Source organism: Balaenoptera acutorostrata, chromosome 14 (genome assembly GCF_949987535.1).
Source record: "Balaenoptera acutorostrata chromosome 14, mBalAcu1.1, whole genome shotgun sequence".
Classification (NCBI taxonomy): Eukaryota; Metazoa; Chordata; class Mammalia; order Artiodactyla; family Balaenopteridae; genus Balaenoptera; species Balaenoptera acutorostrata.
In genome coordinates, this window is record NC_080077.1 from 78,966,958 (window position 1) to 78,988,583 (window position 21,626).

The window sequence follows — 21,626 nt, forward strand, 5'->3', positions numbered from 1 at the left end:
TATTACTGACTCTGTTGTTATGGGTAAACTGCTTTTTAGATATACACTGCTTAATTCTTGAATTGAAGAAACTGCCAAAGGGAGAACTGAGTATAAGTTGAGTCTGAGACACGACATAAAAATAAAAAGATGAATGGATGATGGAAAATATTTTTAAAGTATGACTTCATTGTTAATGATTCTTTTCACCAGAGGAACATTCCTAGGTATGAAAAATGAAACTAAATGGAGCTTTAGATCAAAAGATGGTGCTTAATAAGCATAATTAAAAAGTAAGGAAATGGACTTTCTCATGAACATAATCTGTTTTGGAGGTTCTGGTTTGTTAGAAATGACATAGAAATAATAACACTTCCCCTATATATAAATCAAGATAGAGTGAATTATTCTAGAATGATTAAAATGACTAGTCTACATCCTGAGACCTAGTGTTGCTTGACTGGAAAGAGGAAAGTAGCAAAGAAATGGTTTACTGTGAGAAAGAATGATGTGATTTAAAAAAAACTTTCAAGTCTTGATAGATAAAGCAATTAATCTTATCAAACTGGCTTCATGATTTAGCATAGCATTGGTAAACTTAACACCTCATTGCTTTCACTTGAAAAGTTGATGATGTGGATGGGCAACTTTTTCTTTTTTCTTTTTTAATGTGAGTTTCCTAGAAATATTTTACAGCCTTAAATAAAAGTTTTGCCTGAATATATATTTATTTATATATTTTTAACATGACAGAAAAACATAAAAACCAAATACAGGACAGTCATATTTTTTAAGGAACCAAAAGATCTGATTAGCCTGGTGTTAAACTACCAGCTATAATTTGGTATATGGCAGTTGATCATTGGGGCAAAAATGCCCACTCTGAGGCCTGAGTGATCTAGATTCCTAATTTATCCTCAGAGGATAATTTTATGGGGATGTCTTTCTCCTGTGCTTTTACAACGGGTCTGATTGTTCTGTTCTACTCTGCTATAGGAGTACATGGAGGACTCATTTAAAAACTCTCTGTGTATCAAAGTTACAGATTCCATGTACAGAAAATATGAACACATATACAAACATGTGCACACAGTTACCAGATGTTCACAGATTCCAAAGCTCTGTGTACCTGATTCCAGGTTAAGAAACTATTTTGCAATGTCACATATGCTATGAACCTGCTGTAAGCACAGCCTTTCCTCTGCCACTGAAGTCTATAGAACTTCCATAATATGATAGTCTCGCCTGCCAGTAGGTATAATGCTTGCTTGAGAATAGAACAGCAAAGAAGAGGAGCTTTGTCTGCCAGTAGTAAACTCCAGAGGGGTGCACACCAGTACACAAAAGGAATGAACAAGCCTTAAACATTAGACAGTCTGTCGTCACTGACAGACCCAAAGAAGTCAAACCTCAAATTTGTCTAAGGCTCAAAGTTTAGCTCTTGATTTTATGGTAGATTTGATAGACAAACGTATGCTTTACATAAGTAACTGCAGAATAATTTATATTTTCCTTCTTTTAAATGGTTAAAAAAATATGTCTTTATGACATTCCAACAACTAACCAACCCTAGGGGCAAAAAAAAGGACACAAAAAAGAGTATGGCTGGTTTCCAAGCTTTTCTGCAAAGAATAGTGCAGTGATGAAGAAGAATTAGCCACAGCAGTTAAATCTCTTGCTTAGATTTTTTTTTTCACAATTAGAGAATGCATTCATCATACAAAGTCTTACTGTCAAATTGATCCCAATAGCTTACACTGAAGACCTTTTATGAAACTGATGGGTGAAAATTATATAAGTCAAGCACCAAGATGAATACAAAAGTGAAAAGCTTTTCTCCCCCTTGGGGAAAAGTCACGTTTTTTACAGTGTCAAAATTTTTAAATATTACTAAAAAATTAGCATAAAGTAAGAGAGATATGTTAGTCAAATTTGGGTGAGTTAAATATTTTAAAAGTTGAAGAATGGACTTCTGCTTTCAGCCAAGATGGAATAGTAGGGACTAGATTTACTTTCCTGCCCTAAACAATTTAAAAACTGAATAAAACATATGAATCATTGGTTTTTAAGAAACTGGACATCATGAAATGAGTGACAGTGATTGTAAAAAACAGGAAACAAATGAGATGAGCACCAAGATCGTCTCAGTTTATTGCCTACAGTTTCTAGATCGTGGCACAGATTGGAAGAATTCAGGTGGATACTGGGTAGTCTCTCTGAGTTCAGAAAGCATACTGGGAGTCCAGGGAGGCCAAGGCTGCTAGAGTTTGCAGGGCACAGAGGAGAGAACTTTATAAATGGAGATATCCTACACATACTAACAAAGCTCACTCAAGAAGAAATAGATCATTTTAATGGTCATCTATCTATTAAAGAAAGGGAACTTGTATAGAGAAAACCCCAAGTCCAGATGGCTCTATTGGTGAATTCTACCCAAATATTTTTTAAAAGATAACAATCTTACAAAAGCTCTCTCAGAAAAGTAAAAAGAAAAAAAAAAAAAACTTTCCAACTTATTCTATGAGACCAGCTTTACTCAGATATGAAAACCAGACCAAGACTTTACAGGAAGAAAACCACAGACTAATATTTTTCATAACATAGATGCAAAAATTCTCAACAAAATTTTAGTAATTTGAAGCAAAAAGTGGGTTCCGAGTGGGTTTTTTTCCCTCAGGAATGCAAGGTTGGCTTAACATTTGAAAATCTATCAATGTAATTCATCACATTAACAGACTAAAAAGGAAAACCACGTGATCATCTCAGCTGGTGCAGAAAAGCATTGAACAAAATCCACATCCATTCCTGATTTAAAAAAACAAAACAAAACAAAACCTCTCCACAAACTAGGAAAAAAGGAAACTTCCTTAATCCAATAAAGGGCATTTATGAAAAGCCCACAGCTAACATCAGACTTATCGGTGAAAGACTGAATGTTTGTCCCATAATGTCAACAACAAGGCAAGTATGTTAGCTCTCAATATCTCTATTCAACATTTCATTGGAGGCTAGGGTAAGCAAAAGCAATAAAAGGTATGGAGTTTAAAAATAAAGTAAAACTGCCTTAATTCATAGGCAACATGATTTTCCTATCAGGAAAACTTTATGGAATCACATAAAATGTTTTAGAACTACTAGAGCTTAGTGAGTTTGAAGCATACAAGATCATTATACAAAATTCAATTGTTTTTCTGTATGCTGGCAATGAAAAAATAAAAATTGAAAAAAATTTTGACAAAGAAGCAAAGGCAATTCAGTGGAGAAAGGATTATCTTTTCAACAAATGATAATAGAAAATTTGGATATGCATGTGCAAAAAGTAAATTTGATCAGCATCTCACATCATATACAAAAATTAATTCAAAATGGATCAGAGTACTTAATAAAATCTAAAACTATACAACTTCTAGAAAAAACAGACTAGAAAATCTTGAGTTAGGCAAAGGTTTTATAGATATGATTCCAAAAGCATGGTCCATGAAAGAAAAAATTGAGCTTCATCAAAATTCAAAATTGCTCTTCAGAAGACACTGTTAAGAGAATGAAGAGACAAGCCACAGATTGGGAAAAAATATTTGCAAGTAATCATTACATATATCTCATAAAAATTTATATCCAGATATTTAGAAAAACATCTCCCAGGTCTCATTAATAAGAAAACAAATAACACAATTTTTTAAATGGTTTCAATAGACCCTCCACCAAAAAAGATATAAGGATAGAAAATAAATACATGAATGATGCTCAATGTCATTAGTCTTTAGGGAAATGCAAATTAAAACTATAAGATACCACTCTGTGCCTATTCAAAAGGTTAAAATTAAAAATAATGACCATACCAAGTTCTGTTGAGAATGTGGAGCAACTGAAACAAACAAGCAATTAAAAAACAAAAACAAAAACTATAGTTAGGCATATCATTTTGAAACTACAGCAATCAAAGATAAAGGAAAGATGCTGCAAGACGTCAGTGGGGAAAAAAAACCTTACCTATAAAGGAAAAGGGATTATAATTAAATCTGATTTCTCCTCAGAAACCAAGCAAGAACAGAGTACAGTACAATATTTAAAGTATAAAGAGAAAAAACCCATCAACCCAGAGTGCTGTACCCTGTGAAACTGTCTTTCAAAAGTGAAGGAGAAATAAAAACTTTCTCAGATAAACTGATATTGAGGATATCTGTTGCCAGTAGACCTGACTTTTTTTTATGCTAATATATGAGTGAAATGAATGTTAGTAATGATACAAGGGACAAGAGGGAGGAATTAGGATTATTAGGATTATTTTGTTATTATAAGGTATTCACACTACCCATGAAGTAGCATAGTTATTTGGACTTGGATTAGTTGAAAATGTATATTTCAAACTTCAGGGCAACCACTAAAAAAAATTAAGAAGATGTATAATTGATATGCATAAAGAAAGGAGAGAAAATGGAATCATATAAAATGTTCAGTTAGAAACACAAAAGGCAGAAAAAGAGTGGTAGAAAAAAATAGGAACAAAGAACAAGGGCAACAAATAGAAGACAACAACAAATATGGTAGACATTAATCCAACTATATCAATAATCACTTTGAATATCAATGGTCTAAATGCATTAAAAAAACAGAGATAGAGTAGATCAAGAAATAAGACCTAACAATATGTTGTACACAAGAAACCCACTTTCAATACAAAGATACAGATAGATTAAAAGTAAATGGATGGAGAAAAATATACCATGCTAACGCTAATCAAAGAAAATAGAAGGGACTTCCTTAGTGGTGCAGTGGTTAAGAATCCGCCTGCCAATGCAGGGGACACGGGTTTGAGCCCTGGTCTAGGAAGATCCCACATGCCGCAGAGCAACTAAGCCCATGTGCCACAACTACTGAGCCTTTGCTCTAGAGCCCATGAGCCACAACTACTGAGCCCACGTGCCTAGAGCCCAACACAGCCAAAAATAAATAAATAAATAAATAAATTTATGAAAAAAAGAAAATAGGAGCAGCTGTATTAATTTCAGAGCAGACTTCAAAGCATGGAAAGTTATCAGAGATAAAGATGGGCATTACATGATGATAAAGAAGTCAATTCTCAAAAAAAAAAAAATCCTTAATGTGTATTTACCTAACAGCATAGTGTCAAAGTATTAATACATGAGGCAAAATTGACAGAACTTCAAGGAGAAATAGATCCATTCACTATCATAGTTGGAGATTTGAACAGCCCTCTATCAGAAATGGACATATCAGCAGGCAGAAAATCAGAAGGATATAGTTGAACTCAACAACACCAAAAATCAACTGTGTATAATTGACACCTATATACTGCTTCATCCAACAACAGCACACTACACATTCTTCTCAAGCTCACATGGAACATTCACCAAAATAGTTCATATTATGAGCCATAAAACATACCCTAATTTAAAACAATAGAAATCAAACAATGTCTGCTCTCAGACCACAATGAAATTAAACTAGAAATCAATAACTGAAATATAACTGGAAATTCCCAAAATATGTGAAGATTAAACAACACAAGTAACATAGGAGTCAAAGAAGAAATCTCAGGAGAAATTTTAAAATATTTTGAACTAAAGGAAAATGAAACACATAACTTAAAAATTGTGAGATGCAGTGGAAGTAGTGCTTAGAGGGAAATTTATGATATTGAGTGCACGTATTAGACAATAAAAAAGAGCTAAAATCAATAACCTAAGTTTTCACCTTAGGAAACTAGAAAAAGAAGAGCAAATTAAATCCAAAGTAAGCAGAAGAAAAGAAATAATAAGAATTAGAGCAGAAATCAAGGAAACTGAAAACAGGAGTTCAATAGAGAAAATCAACAAAATCAAAAGCTGGTTCTTTGAAAAAGATAGGACATAAATCACTAATATAAGAAATGAAAGAGAGGACATCACTATAGATCCTATAGACATTAAAAGGATAATAGAGGAATACTATGAGTAACTCTATGCTCATGAATTTGACAAACTAGATGAAATGGACCAATTCCTTGAAAGAAAATTTGCCAAAACTCATACAAGAAATAGACAATCTGACTAGACCTATATCTAGTAAAGAAATTGAATCCATAATTAATAACTTTCCAAAACAGAAAACACCAGGCTTCACTGGTGAACTCTACCAAACATTTAAGGAAGAAATTATACCAATGGTCTGCAATCTCTTTCCAAGAAGCAGAGAAAATACTTCCTAACTTAAAATATGAGGCCAACATTACCCTTATACCAAAACCAGACATTGTAAGAAAACGACAGACCAGTATCCTTAATGAACATAGATGAAAAGATCTTTATCAAAATATTATTTCCTACATACCAATAATGAACAAGTGGAATTTGAGATTAAAAACACAATACAATTTATATAGCACCCCAAAACACAAAATATGTAGGAATAAATTAATAAAATATGTACACATGATCTAATGAGGAAAACTACAAAATTCTAATGAAAAAAATCAAAGAAGAACTAAGGAAATGGAGAGATATTCCATCTTTATGGATAGGAAGACTCAATATTGTCAAGCTGTCTGTCCTTCCCAACTTGATCTATAAATTTAATGCAATCCCAGTTGAAATCCCAACAGTTATTTGTGAATATTGACAAACTGATTCTAAAGTTTATACAAAGAGGCAAAAGACCCAGAATAGCCAACACAATAATGAAGGACAAGAAATTGACACTACCACCTTCAATACTTACCATAAAGCTACAGTAATTAAAACAGTATGGTACTGGTGAAAGAATAGACAAATAGATCGAGGGAACAGAATGGAGAGCTCAGAACCACCCTCCCCTACCCAGCCCCCACAAACATAGTCAACTGATCTTTGACAAAGGAGCAAAAGCAATCCAGTGGAACAAAGATAGTCTTTTCAACAAATGTTGCTGGAACAACTGAACTTCCACATGCAAAAAACTGAATCTAGACACAGATCTTACATCCTTTACTAAATTAATCAAAATGGATCATAGACCTAAATGTAAATTATAAAACCTAAAAATCTTAGAAGATAACGTTGGAGGAAGTCTAGATAACCTTGAGTATGGAGATGACTTCTTAGATACAACACCAAAGGCACGATTCATGAAAGAAATAATTGATAAGCTGGACTTCTTCACAATTACAATGTGTTTGCTCTGTGGAAGACAATGTTAAGAGAATGAAAAGACAAGCCATGGGCTGGGAGAAAATATTTACAAAACACAATCTGATAAAGGATTATTACCCAAAATATACAAAGAACTCTTAAAACTCAATAAAAAAACAAACAACCCAATTAAAGGGCCAAAGACCTTAACGGACACCTCACCAAAGAAGATATATAGATGACAGATAAGCATATGAAAAGATGCTCAACATTATAAGTCATCAAGCTGATGAAAATTAGAACAACAATGAGATACCACTATAAATCTATTAGCATGGCCATAATCCAGAACACTAAGAACGCCAAATGCTGGTGAGGATGTGGAGAAACAGGAACTCTCATTCATTGATACTGGGAATGCAGAATGGTACAGCCACTTTGGAAGACAGTTTGAAGGTGTCTTACAAAACTAAATATACTCGTATTATATGATCCTGTCATTGCACTCAAAATTAATCAAAAAATTTGAAAACTTATTTCCACTCAAAAGTAGGCACACAGATGTTTGTAGCAGCTTTATTCATAATTGTCAAAACTTGGAAGCAACCAAGATGTCCTTCAGTAGGTGAATAGATAAATAAATTGTGGTACATCCAGTTAATAGACTATTATTCAGTGCTTTTAAAAAATGAAATATCAAGCCACAAAAAGACATGCAGGAACCTTAAGTACATATTTACTAAGTGAAAGAAGCCAACCTGTAAAAGTTACATACTGTATGCTTCTGACTATATGACAGTCTAGGAAAGTCAAAACTATGGAGGCAGTAAAAAAGATCAGTGGTTGCCAGGGGTTGGGGGTAATGGCGTTAGTGACGGTTCCAGATTAGAGGAGAGTTGAGAGTTACATTACATAAATGCAATGTGAGATATCTGATTGGACTCTGGATCAAAAAAAAAAAAAAAGAGGAAGGAAGGAAGAAAGGGAGGGAGGGAGGGAGGGAGGGAAGAAGGGCAAGCTATAAAGAAGATTATTGGGACAATTGGAGAAATCTGGATATGTGTGTGTATTATATGCTATATTATAGTACTAATGTTAAATTTCCTAAGTGCGATTAATACATGTGATCCTGCAGGAGATTCCCTTTCACTTGGGAGATACATTCTGAAGAATTCAGGGGTTAACAAGAGCAACAAGGTACTTGCTGGTTCTGGAATTCTAGAATTGTTGAATAAGTTTGCGTTCATCCTACTCATTTTCATCCTGACTTTATTATATTATATCCCTTTTCAGTTTTCAAAGGTATTAATATTTTTAGTCGATTTTCTGGCAGCAAATTTTCTGTATCTTTATGTCATTTTAATTTTCTTTCTTTAGATGGTTTCTAACCTTAGGGCCTTATGTCTTCCTTGAGGTGTGGCAACTAGAACCACAAAATATTTCTAATGCCGACGTGCAGTACCACGGATAATGCTTTCTGATACTCTTCCTTGCAGCCCTTTGCATTAGCGTTTGGTACAAAAGCTTTTTTGGACAATGTTTTACAGGGAATAACCTAAAATGACAATAGATCTCCTGTCTAGCAGTTCATTTTAGGATCCTGCCATTTGATATCATTGGCTTGGCCCTTGTCTCCCCATAAAAGCTTACTATCAACTGAAAATTAATCAATTTTTAGGTGTATTTGTATGCCCCATCACGCTCTAAAAATAAAACTTGACTAGCTCCAGTGTTGACTCTGGGGACAGCAGCCATTAGGTTCTGCTCTTCAGAAACTTACTAAGTTCTTCCTTTGCTACTCTTTGTTTCTTCCTTACTAAAATTTACTCACCTAGAAGTCAAATAAAACATTGATTTTATGTGTATATGTGCCTTACATCTTGGGTGTAAGGTGTATGTACCTACCCATACACCTAAGTGTGTTTTTGGTACAAGAGGAATAACAAATAAGAGTACAGGCTGGAATGTAGTAAAAAGAACATGGGCTTCGGAACAAGACCAATGTCCCCCCGAATCCCAGTTCTGACTGGTTGAACCATGATACCTCTATGGGCATCTATGGCCTCCCAGGCTGGTTGTAAAGAGAATGCATTACACTTAAAGTAGGTCTTCAGTCAATATTAGGCCTCCTTTTCTTCTTCCATCTGAGAAAGTATAAAAATAGTAATAACTAAACTTACTAAGCCCTTATTACATACCTAGGCTGTGCGTGAAAAGGGATTTGTGCATACTACTAGCACAAGAGGCAGGAGACTGGCTAAGAGTAAGGGCTCTCGAACCAGCCTTCCTGGGTTCAATTCCTGACTTTACCAATAATTTGGTAAAGACTTTACCAAGCTTCAGGACTGAGGACAAGTTACTTCTTTACCCTGTGCCTCAGTTCTCTCACCTTTAAAGTGGTAAGATAACAACAGTATTTTCCTTGTGAGGACTAAGTGAAATAAAATTTGTTATTACTTAACAAATTGTACTTAATATATGTTAGCTTTTGTTATAAACAGTATTATTATCTCATTCAATCCTCACAGTAGCTCAGTGAGTTAAGTGAAATCACTTTTCTTATATTATTTGTGGGAAAATGATGATAAGTGAGGCAAAGTAATTTGCCCAACAACACTCAGTAAAAGCCAGAAATAGGACTTGATTCTTTATCAATGATATTAACTTTCAAATTTCTCCTTATTTCTCTCCAAGCCAATTTCTTATGGGGGTTGTTTAAATAGTCTGATATAGGAACTTGCCACAAGGCTTTTTGAAAGTTTAAATATAAATTTTCTCTTTAAATCTCCTTAGTCATGCTTATTTGTCCCCTCAAACAACTCTAGTAAAACCAACAAACATCATTTCTAGTGCAGAAATCATGTTGACTCCTCCATGCTAAACTATTCTCTTTTGGCTATTCAGTTATCCTACCCTTTCACCAATAACCTCAGAAAGATTGCAAGGCTGACTGAAATTTGAAAAGGAGGGTGTGAGTTTGGATAAATCATTTAATCTCTTTGAAAAGGGATTTGGACTAGATAATCTCTAGGGTCCTTCCAGCTCTAAAATTCAGTGATCCTACATGCGGCATTGCCATAATTATGGATGTAGTAACACAGACCCTCTTTTCCATTTGCTATAGGGGCCCTGCTGATGCACTATTTCATTTATTTGATATCTTATTTACGCGTATGTTTGTTTCCCATCTGATTCTTTAGGGCACAAGATATAAGATGGAGACAAAAGATACGTAAGAAAAATGTACTAAAAAAAGACAAGTCCAAGTTAAGTGGCAAGGAGGGGAATGACCTAAAGTCATTCACTTTAGGTTAGGCTTTCTTTTCTTTTTTTTGTCATTATTTTGGTATTGTGTGACCTTCTTTTAGGGACCATTTTATCCCTTCATTTTATATTCAAGTAATACTGTACTAAACACTCTGAAAGGGCAGAGCTGATATCCAAATATCACATGATATTCTGGTGTTTCTTTAAATACAACACCTACTTTGTTTGCTTCCTTTCAGTGGGAAAACTATCAGTGGTTCCATGGGCCTCTGCTAGCCCTGTGAAGTCACGGTGAACTGGGTCATTGTTGGGATCCATCTTAATATACCTCCAGAAATGACCATAGTCTGTTTATCTGATAAACATATTCCAAGAAAAAAACCACTGAATTTATTAAGTACCTCTTGTATATTCTGATTGTTGCATATAACGGGGATACAGAAATCCAAAATTCAGAGCCTGTCCTAAAAATTCTTAGCCTAGTCAGAACAACATAAAACTATGATATACCTGAAAGCTGTGCTACAGTAGCGACACACAGAAGACGTTCTGTGCTACAATAGAGGATGAACACCTAGAGGTTTGTTTTCTTGGAGGAGAGGTATACAGGGTTACTCAAAGAAGTGATGATAGGGGATGTCTTGAAAACTGCGTCACAATTGGTCTGATTTTGAGATCAAGACTCCAGAAAGAGGGACCAGCATGTACAAAAAAATGAAAGAAAGGCATATTGGGGAAAATATTTTCAAACAGGAGTTTAGAGTGTTCCTGGTCCAGTGGGTAAATGTGAGTGTGGACAGGTTGAGGGGGTTAGGTTATGAGAGATCACACATGTCATGTTAAGGATTGTCCAGGAGTTCATGAAACATCATTGGATGGGGTTTAAGTAGTTGAGTGGTATGATCTGATTTCTTAACAGCATACATTTCCAATTATAAGAGAACTTCTTAGAAATGGTCCCAAATGACCATATCCAGCCAATCAATTTCCAGGGCTTAATATGGCATCTAGAATATGGTAGATTTTCTACAAATGTTTAAAATATGAGGTGGTAAATAAATGAATGAATCAATCAATGAAAGAATTAAGCTAGTCAGAACTTGTTTCTAGACTAAATACCAAATTATTTACAGGGGTAATGATGACATTTACTTTAAAGCAAGAAAGGGGGTGGTTGGAGGATAGATAGTAGAGGATTGTCCAAATGTGGATAATTATGAATGCTGGGAATCTGGTACCTGGGGATCATACTGCCATTTTCTTTACTTTTTTTGAATGTTTGATATTTTTCCACCACAAAGAGGTTTTAAAAACTTCTCCCGAGTTAAGGAGACTTGATTTCTAGACTTCAAATATTAATGTATTGAAACATAAATATATTAGTTAAAAAGAATCAAATTTTTAAAGAATGATAATATATGTATGTAACTTTAAGAAACTTAAAGGAAAAGGAAAACCTGGAGCACTATAAAAATTTTTGGCATCAATGCAATTCTTGACCCTAGGTTTGTAAATTTTCAATCTAACTTTAACTAGAGATCTTCTTGACTCATATCTCTTCATAGTTTATATTGGAGAACTGAAACTAATCTGTCAGAAATTAGTTAAATTTTTACAAAATATGGAAATCATACACTCGTTTCAAAAGGTGTTTCCAAAAATGCTTTCACATTAATCTATATCACACTTGATTATTTCAAAAAATTTTATGTTACTTTGTATTACTAAAAATAACAGTGGAATTTAATCCTGCTAGTATTTATCAAATATGAATATTTTATACTAAAAGCAATTAGGTTAAAACACAAAAACAGTCTCTAAGTGCTGTTTGTTTTTATTTCAGGAATGTGAATTCCTTGTAGTTAAAATTTGAATGGTATGCATAGCCATTGATTCATCTCTCTTGTAGTCCATTCAATAAATTGTTATTGCTGCTAAATAAAGTCAGGTTTTCATAATTGATAATTTCTGGAGATTGGCCAGACTATCACAGAAACCTCTGCTTTCCAGGTGTAGCCATCAGAGAGGGTCTCAGCTGCTTCAGATTAGCTCTCGTCTCTACCGTCAGCCTCTGGTGAACAGGGCATCTCCATGTGTTGGACTAAAAGTACACAATGAGGGTCAAGCTGCAAGCCAGTGTTTCAATGATGATTGTTCAGCGGATGCACAGAATGCTGCAATGAGGATACTACAGCAGTAGAAATGGCACATGGAGACAAGGGAGAGATATTAAAGGTGGACTTTGGGTCCTTATGTCAACTCAAAAATTTTTGCCCGGGAAACAGAAAGATGGCTTCACAGAAGTAGTACAGGTCACTGGAACTTGTGACTGAAGTTCCTGTTTCTTTTTCTTTTCCATATTTAAAAAAATAAATTTCTATTAAAATATTCTCTTAGTAATAAAAAGAAAAAGAAGAGGCCACATGAGAAACTGGCTGATTGAAAGGGGAAATGACCTTTGTAATTATTATCCTAATAAAAGAATGCGATATTCACAGGCGTTAGGGAAAAATATCTTACCGTCGTGCCATGGAAATTCGCCATCGTGTGTCCATCAAGGATTTCTTTTTCGAACATTTTTATGGGCATGATGGGATCTGGCTCTGAAAATGAAGTGAATTTCCATCCTAAATATTTCAAAGAGGTGAAGTTACGCAGTACTGACCGGACAGTGCTTTGAGTCAATGGCAGTCCTCTTCAGTCACTACTAGACTGGAAACTTCACAAACTAGAGTCGGAAAGATGCATTAATTACTTCAAAAATAACTTCTAAAAAAATTAGTAATTCCTCTAACTCAGAAAATCTAATGTCTAAAGAGGCCAAACTTACCTTGACTTTGGCAAAAAAATATTGAAATAGGAAAAATTTTGTAACACAAAATTGTATATATACTTCACAAACAGAAAATGCTTACTGCTTGGCACTTCGTTTCTTTCCTTATGAAAAAGTAAAGGAAGGCTTTTTCTTTCCTCCTTTTCACACCAGGTGTGTAAACTGTTTCTCTCGTCTTTTGTAAAATAACCAGGAGGCTGAATATAAGAGAGGTGGAAGATTTTAGTGTGCAACACTTTCAACTATAAGAAACAAAGAATAGATTCATCTTCACATTTTTAGAGCTTTTAGGATATATCCAAATTAATTATATATCTTAATTCCTATATTTGGTTTACCATTAGAATGAAAGTTTCAATGATGGAAGAGAAGGAAAATTTTATAGAGACACTGAAAAAACTGAAAAGGTGAGGAAGCAGGGAAAGGTGCAACTCTTATACATACACTTACCCCAAACCCCAAAACAATGAAAGACGAAACAAGTATAAAATGTAACATGTGCAAACCAGAGAGGTGAGGGTGGCAAGACAAAAAGGCAACATATTTCTTCGTTCTCATATGATACCACTTACTCAATATTCTTAAGAAAGATGTTCCTTAATGATACTCAGTGACACCACTTCTAATAACTGTTGAGAGGAAATAATACATATGTTCTTACCAGGAGATTCCATTTAAAGGCTATATTAGTTTTTCTATAAATCACTGTCAGCTGGAAGTTTGGATAAGCATGAAAAAAATCCACTATAGGGCTTCCCTGGTGGCGCAGTGGTTGGGAATCTGCCTGCTAATGCGGGGGACGCGGGTTCGAGCCCTGGTCTGGGAGGATTCCACATGCCGCGGAGCGGCTGGGCCCGTGAGCCACAACTGCTGAGCCTGCGCGTCTGGAGCCTGTGCCCCGCAACGGGAGGGGCCGGGATAGTAAAAAGGCCCGCGCACCGCGATGAAGAGCGGTCCCCGCACCGCGATGAAGAGTGGCCCGCACTTGCCGCAACTAGAGAAAGCCCTCGCACGAACCGAGGACCCAACACGGCCAAAAATAAAAAAAAAAAAAAAAAAAAAAAAAAAATCCACTATAGCCACTTAATATGCACCTTTATTTGTACGTGTTCAAATGTAAGCATGAAAACTTTGAATGCAATGGAATTCGTAGGTGTAATCTCAAAATCAAATTCAAAGGTTCTCTTTTTTCTCTTAAATTTTTAACACACACATCTCATTTGAGAGATCTGCTTGGTATCAATCTTATTTTAAACTTTATAAATGTGTAACAGAACTCATTCTTTAGGCTAGTTAGCTAATCACCATTTCAACAAATAGGTATGATTATATCCACTGAAGGAAATAAAGCAACAGATGCATGAGTCAAGGGGATCTTTGCCAAGGATGTGTGTATATATACATATGTACGTATACATGTATACATATATAAATGAAGGCAATTTACAAATAAGGTGGTATAATGAGACATGCCTTTCTATAGGAATTTAGAAAATGGAAACACCATTTTTGATTACAAAGTCAGCTTAAATCTAAATTGGCTTCATTCTCAATTTTGAGTTGGATCTTACTTTTTGTACGTCTTATTTTCATATTTGAGTCTCAAGGCAGCCTTGTGGGCACTCTGGTGGTCAGATCTTATTCTTTTAAACAACCATTCTCTTTCTTCACCAACAGTGTCTGCTTTGGTGTCCTTGATTCTGATTATGTAGAAGTTCCTCACTAACTCGTCAGACGAACCTCTCCCTTTCCATGCATAAAATAATTTTTCTTCTTGGGGGTTCTCAAAGTTTATGAATTCAGGTACATAGGAATGCAAGTGTCTACATTTTCCGTCCTCAAATTCCATCTTAGAACCACATTGATCATATATGCTTTATTTAATACACCACCATTAGCAACTTTTCAAGTCTCTGCATCCCTTCTCCTGAGTCTACCTTCACTTCTTCCACTGTTCCCTGTTCGATAAAGCCCACTCTGAATCCATCAGACATCATCATATAATAGAACATGCCTACAGACTTCTCCTTTAAGTTTCCTGCCATCCGGAACAGCTTTTTCTCCTTCATCCACTGCGTTGCTCCAAATCTTGGGGGAATGTGTTCTAAAAGTGTTTTTCTCCTTTAATCTTTGTAGCTGTACTGTGAACTCATGAAGTGATGTGTGTATGTGTGTGTGTAATGTTTTTTTTTCAATGAAGATATGTATTTCTCCTTCTCATACAAACTAAGACATTTAAAAATCTAAGCTACTAGAATAATTTAATTTGGAGGAAAAAAAATTGAGTGGTAAATTACTAATAACATTTAAATAAGTAAGGGATTATACGATTGTTGATAACCAGCTAATCTTTGTTACAGATTAAAAGGAATGGTGCTCTAACTTCAGCAAAAAGGTTTCTCAGTGAGACATAAGGGAGACAATACAAAGTGTTAAATAATGAGTTGGCTTACTAAAGTTGGTTCTCTCTATTCTTTCTGTAGCAGCCAAATAGTAATATCTACTTACATGGTTCAAATCTGATACATATTCAAGCTTTGTGAAGGAAGAAGAATATGTGTGTTGAGAGGGAGAAAGTCAGACCAACATGGACAGAACAATACTGGGGAACAATCCAGAAGGAGGAATGTGGTGTGTAAAACAACACTCTTTCGACAATGGTATTTTGTTGTTAGGGCAGCTGAGGATTTAAAAAGAAGGTGGTTTTTGAAGAAGCGTGTTTCCTACTTTTCCATTTCTACACTTTATAGGACAAAGCTTTTGATATTAAAAAAAAAGCATAATATCACACACACAAAAGATTTAATATATCATCTTAAAAGTTGTAACTAAGTTTTTTTGAGTTCACCATACTAGTGGAAGCAAACTAAATTTCATAAATGTGGTTGAATCTTTTTATTTATAAACTATCCCATCTTGTTCCAGGAAGAACTTGAATGGCAGCATTTGATTATTTCATTAGAATAGTAACTTATCACAATCAAGACAGACTTTCTGTTAAATGTTTATCTTGTTTCATGTGATGCCAAGTGAAGCAATGAATTTCACAGGAGCTTTTACATTGCACGAAGTTTGTAATCTCCTAGAGACTGTATTATATAAAAACAGTAGTTGTTGGCTTTCCAAACTTTTACTATTTTTTTAGCCTTCTTATAAAAAAAAGGGTATGAAAATCTTTTAAAATTGACATTTTATTTTTGAAGTCCATGAAAATGTTAAAATAAACAAATAGAAAGGGATATAGATGGAATTTGAACTATCCTTATATGCAAAAGTTAGCTGAGAATGCCACTGCCCTGGGAACTAAAATTTAGGACTTCAGAGTAAGATTTTCTTCCTATTTGATATGTGCTGACTTTTTGTGTACACATGCACAATAAATGACATAATAAACCCTATAGTTAACTGATGATGTCAGATTCCAGAAATGTTTTATGTTTAAAGAAATTAAAATGTTATAAAGGAGTATTTGTCACATTTGAAGAACTTAGTAGAATTCAAATTAACATCTATTGTTAAAAACAAAAAATTTAGTTGGCTGAAAAGAAGTTTTAATTTTTAGCAGTTAACCTATATTTTCTTATAACAAACTGATAGTTACAAATTAGTTCAAAGGCAGGTTCACAACTATCTTCAAATTAGGTCTTTGAAAAAGAAACTATAAACATTGTCAAAGGTTAGTCAAAATGACAGGAACATCATATTCAGAAAATTTAGAAGGAAATTTTTCCTTAAAATTTTTTTAGGAGCTAAGTACTAGTAGCATACTTAGGAAACGCTTCTAAATGAAAAGCATACATGAGCTATTCATACTAGCTTTCCATGTTTACATACTACTCACAAGATATATATAGAAAACTTTACCCAGAGTAATTTTATATTCCATGTCATAATTTGGGTTCTTTTCCTTAGCAAGGATAAACATCTATTAGTAAGAATCAGACTAATGCAAACATTTTAAAAATCACAAAATTCTAACGATGTTTAGTTCCTAAAAAAATCTGTTTATTTGAAGAACATCGTAATGTAAAAAATCACAATTATTTGAAGAATATGATACTTTTTTAAAAGTTAAGATAAAATAGAAAGCATGTGTCACGGAAATAAACAGAATTGCAAAAAGGCATATTAAATGTCCATCTTTTTAAACCTAACCATCTAGAAGCAAGCTACTTTACCTATCATAGTTACAATGGAACTAATGTCTTTAAAAATGCAAATACTTTTAGTACTTGAAGGATAGCCAGTTCAATAAATAACAATGACTCTGATAACCCTACTGCAATAGGACAAGTCATGGTAACTTCTGTTTTTTAAAAAATTTGGTTAAGATTATTATAAAAGGCAATTTTTATATCCTATTACTCCAAACAGGTTTAGGTGTTTTTTTCCTCTTTCTCACATGTACGGTGATTTCTGGCTGTTTCAGTACAAGGCATCACACCGGTGCAGTCTTGCAATGCAGCCCAAGGCAGTTGCAGCAAGTATTTCCCACTAGGAATGTAAGGAGCTAGGAGGGTACAAGGGTTGAGGAAGCAATCTAGAAAACCACAATGCAGCTTGTTGGTCCTTTCCCCATAAATAACCTTTTTAGAACAGGTCCATAAAATGCAGTTTATTATCTAAAATTTTTAAGGAGACTCTTTTGTTAAATGTTAACAAAAGAACGACTATCCTAATTCCCTTTAAAATGCAATCCTTAAAAAACAAAAAAATCAACTCTCAAGTCTTTTTGAAAAGTGCTTAAATCATCTGGAGATAAATATCACTTGGTGTCCTTGTTTCCTAACAAATGGCTTTTTCCATTGTTTCCATTAATTTCACCCATATTCGTTTTTTAAAAAACAAGGCCCTTATCCTCATCAGCAAAAGGCAGATGTATGATTTAGCATATAAAACCGGTAATTACATACTAATTTACGAAAGATTAATTTTTTTTTCTTTTCGTCAGTTTCCAAGAAGTCTTCCTGTGATCAACTGTAAACAGGAATGGTTTACACCTCAAATTAGAAGCCATTAATTAGCATGACGAAGTCAACTGCAAGATACACAGATAATTTAAATAATTTAATCACCAATCACCTTGGCTAAAGCGTACTATACTCTTTCGTTATCCTTCGGTAGGTTATTGATCTGTCAGTACATTACCTCTAGATCAGTTAGAGATAAATATTAACGTTCTTTCCTTTCGCTCAGGTTTACATTATTCCTTCTTGTAAACACTTAGAAAAAGCTTTAAGGTTCTTTAATCCCAAATCCCTAATTAGCCATTACTAGCCTTTTTGTAACGAGGAAACAGAGTATCTGAAGTACAGATCAGGAGTTCGCTCTGCCCATATAACAATGAAAAACATTTTTAAAATGTACGCTTAAGGCAATGGCAGTAATAAAAGACACGCAGAGGTGTCTTCAGCAAATAACGGGCTTGCAAACGCAAGTGCTCAACAAAAAGCGCCTGAACCTCTATTGCAATATACAGCACTCCAATAAATTACACAACACTTTGCATAGGCTGCAGAAATAACGCAGGACAAGACTTACACAGATGCCAATCCGCAGCATTTATACACATGCACATGGCAAGAGACAGAAACCAAACACTATCATTCAACTCGGGCAGGGTAGCGCGATCCCGAGTTTGCCCAGCGTGAGAGTGCTCTCTGCGTGTGTGTCTGTGCGCGCGCGTGAGAGTGAGACCCATCCTCGGGGCATTTCCCCTCTTTGGGCAGTTTTGCTTCATTTGTTTCCTATTTCTGCTACACAGAAACTAACTTCCATCTCAGCCCCAGCCAGCGCCGCTGAATAGAGCCTGTGCTGCGGCTCCGTGTGCGTCAGATCCCTCCGCGGAGCCGTCCCCGGCCCCCTCCCTTCCGAGGTCGGCCTCCACAGAGAAAGCGCCTTCCAGCCAACCGGCGGCTCCGGCTCCGACATCTTCGACTGGAAATAAATAAATAAATCGCACCTTCGGTCGGGGAGCCGCGGGCGGGGGTCTCGCCGCGCCGGCTGCGGGGGCACCGGGGCCGCGGGGTCGGAGGCACTCCTTTTTCTGCGCCGGGGGCGGGGGCGGGGGCGCGGGCGCGGGCCGAGGACAGGCCGAGCCCGGGGCCGCGAAGGCGGCGGACTCCTTTCTGCGGCGGAGGGATCCGCGGCGGAGGCGGCGGCGGCGCCTGTAGCCGCTGCCTGAGAGTTGTTGTTTCCTCCTCCTCCTCCTCCGCCTCCGCCGCCGTTGCTTGAATGGTGGAGCCGAGGCTCGGCTCGTGAACACACAGTGACAGCTATAGGGCAGGCGGCGGCACCATCCCCGCTTCCCCTCGGCGGCGGGGTGTCCCGCCGGCGGCTCCGAAGTGACCCATAAACATGTCTTGTGAGAGGAAAGGCCTCTCGGAGCTGCGATCGGGTAAGTCGGGGGGCTGCCGGGGCCGCTGGCACCGGGCGATTCCGCCCGCGGTCCCCCGCCCCCCGCCGCCCGGCCGCTCAGCCTGTGTGTCTCCCCGTCCCTCTCTCCCGCGCAGAGCTCTACTTCCTCATCGCCCGGTTCCTGGAAGATGGACCCTGTCAGCAGGCGGCTCAGGTACGGCGGCGCGCGGCGCGGGCCGGGCCGGCGCTCGCCGCTCGCGGGCGTGGGGGAGGGCGGCGGCGGCGGCGGCGTTGGCGGCGGCGGCGGCGGGGCCGCGGCCCGGGGCGCGGGGCTTAGCTCTCCCCGCTTTGTTGTTGCAGGTGCTGATCCGTGAGGTGGCCGAGAAGGAGGTAAGGGCGGCGGCGGGCCGCCGCGTCCCGCCGCCGCGCGGCCGCCCCTGGGCCGCTGCGCCGCCGCCGCCGCCGCCGCCGGCGGGGCGCGGGGCGCGGGGCTCGGGGTCCCCGGCGGGGCGCGGGGAGGGCGGGGGAGGGGCGCGGGCGGGCCGGGGCCCGGGGCCGGGCTCACGGGGCGTCCTCTCCCCGCAGCTGCTGCCCCGGCGCACCGACTGGACCGGGAAGGAGCATCCCAGGACCTACCAGAATCTGGTGAGACATTCACGTCGCGGAGCAAAGAAACTTTTCCCCGAGTCGAATAAAAATTGAATTTCCCGCAATTTTTTTACAGAGACAAAAACTTGGCCCCAGAACCTGAAAGCTCCGAAGGCCACGGGGAGGGTTGGGAGGCCGGCGCGGGGGTTGCGGGGGGCAGTGGCCGGGGAGACCCGCACCCCGGGGCCGCAGGGGCTGCCGACAATTTATTTGTGATATTTTGTTAATGTGCTAGAAATAAAGATACGTCATGAGTGTTGTGCAGTGCAAGGCCGGAGGAGGAGGGGCCGGCGCGCGCGTCCGTGCGGGCGCGGGGGCGCGCGCGAGGCGGCGGCGGCGGCGGCGGCGCGAGGAAGGAGGGCGCGCTCGCTCGCCTGCTCGCTCTGCACGCGCGCTCGGCTCGGCTTTCTCCTGCCGCACACAATAGCTGGTGACTAACTGCTCCGAAGTGGCATTAGCATTTCACAAGCCGCCTATTCAGCCGCCGCGGAACCGTGGCAAGACGTTATTTTTTTCCTCTTCCGTTTCTGTGGCTTTCCTTTACCTTCAGAGCTAGGTTTTTTGTTTGTTTGTTTGTTTCGTCGGAGGGGTTCGGCCGGCTGGTGGTCGTTGGCCAGCGGGCGCATCTTGCATCCACGGAAGCTTTTTTCGCAGAAGTGTAAAGCGTGTTAACACCCTAAAGGCAGAAGTTTAACAGGCTTTTTTTTCATTTTGCTAATTCTCGCGTTAGGCCCCACGCTAAATTAAAAGCTGCCGTTGGAGGCCCCTGAAGAAGTGTTGATTTTTTTTACACGTACACTTACTGTGGAGTGGCGATTGGCAAGTAAAAGTTTTTCAGTTTTACAGCGGGATGTATTTTGTCAGGCGCTTGAAAAATACCTCTCTTAATTTTGTGGGTTTCCGAATTGAGTATTTTAGTCATTTCTGAAAATTGATTTCTAAAAGTGGTCCTGATCCCCTGAAGGATTGTGAATGGAACAGTGGGGTATTTGTATTCGGGAGTTCTGTTTTCCGCGTTAATTTCTCCTCCTCCTCTGATTTAGGTTGTATGCGTATGTGTGTGATGTGTGTGTTAAAGCAGTCACTGGGGCACATCGAGCCTTTGAAATTTATGCGGTGCATTGATATTTCGGAGACATGTTTGCAGCTGATGTTTTAAGATAGTTACAATGTTACTTCAAGAGGGCTTCTGAAAGGATCAGGAAGTTTCAGCTAGCTTTGAATGCCTTCAGCGAGGTGGAAGAAGGCATGACATGATTTTTGATGGCTCCTGTTTCACTTGCATATAGAACATCTAACTGTTGTGTCTAAATGTGTTATGATTTAGTATAGGTTGTTGGTAAGTGCTCACAGCTATTGAAATAAGCTAAGCGTGCTTCGGTTTAGTTAATTGAGTAGAGAGTTAACAGCACATTCATTTCCATACTGTTAGTTGT

General features: G+C 37.9%; 1 protein-coding gene across 4 annotated transcripts in view; it reads left to right on the top strand.

Annotated features, from left to right (window-relative positions):
• The first annotated feature begins 19,266 nt into the window (after positions 1-19,266).
• PHIP (pleckstrin homology domain interacting protein) overlaps positions 19,267-21,626 on the top strand; it is a 126,689-nt gene continuing 124,329 nt past the window's right edge. The window contains exons 1-4 of one of the 4 annotated variants that reach the window (XM_057528079.1): positions 19,267-19,582; positions 19,698-19,756; positions 19,903-19,932; positions 20,128-20,187. In XM_057528079.1, the coding sequence (XP_057384062.1) occupies positions 19,543-19,582; positions 19,698-19,756; positions 19,903-19,932; positions 20,128-20,187 (189 nt within the window). In that variant the 5' untranslated portion in view covers positions 19,267-19,542. The remainder of the gene's footprint in view (positions 19,583-19,697; positions 19,757-19,902; positions 19,933-20,127; positions 20,188-21,626) is intronic. The other 3 variants (XM_057528081.1, XM_057528078.1, XM_057528080.1) reach the window with 3 other exon arrangements.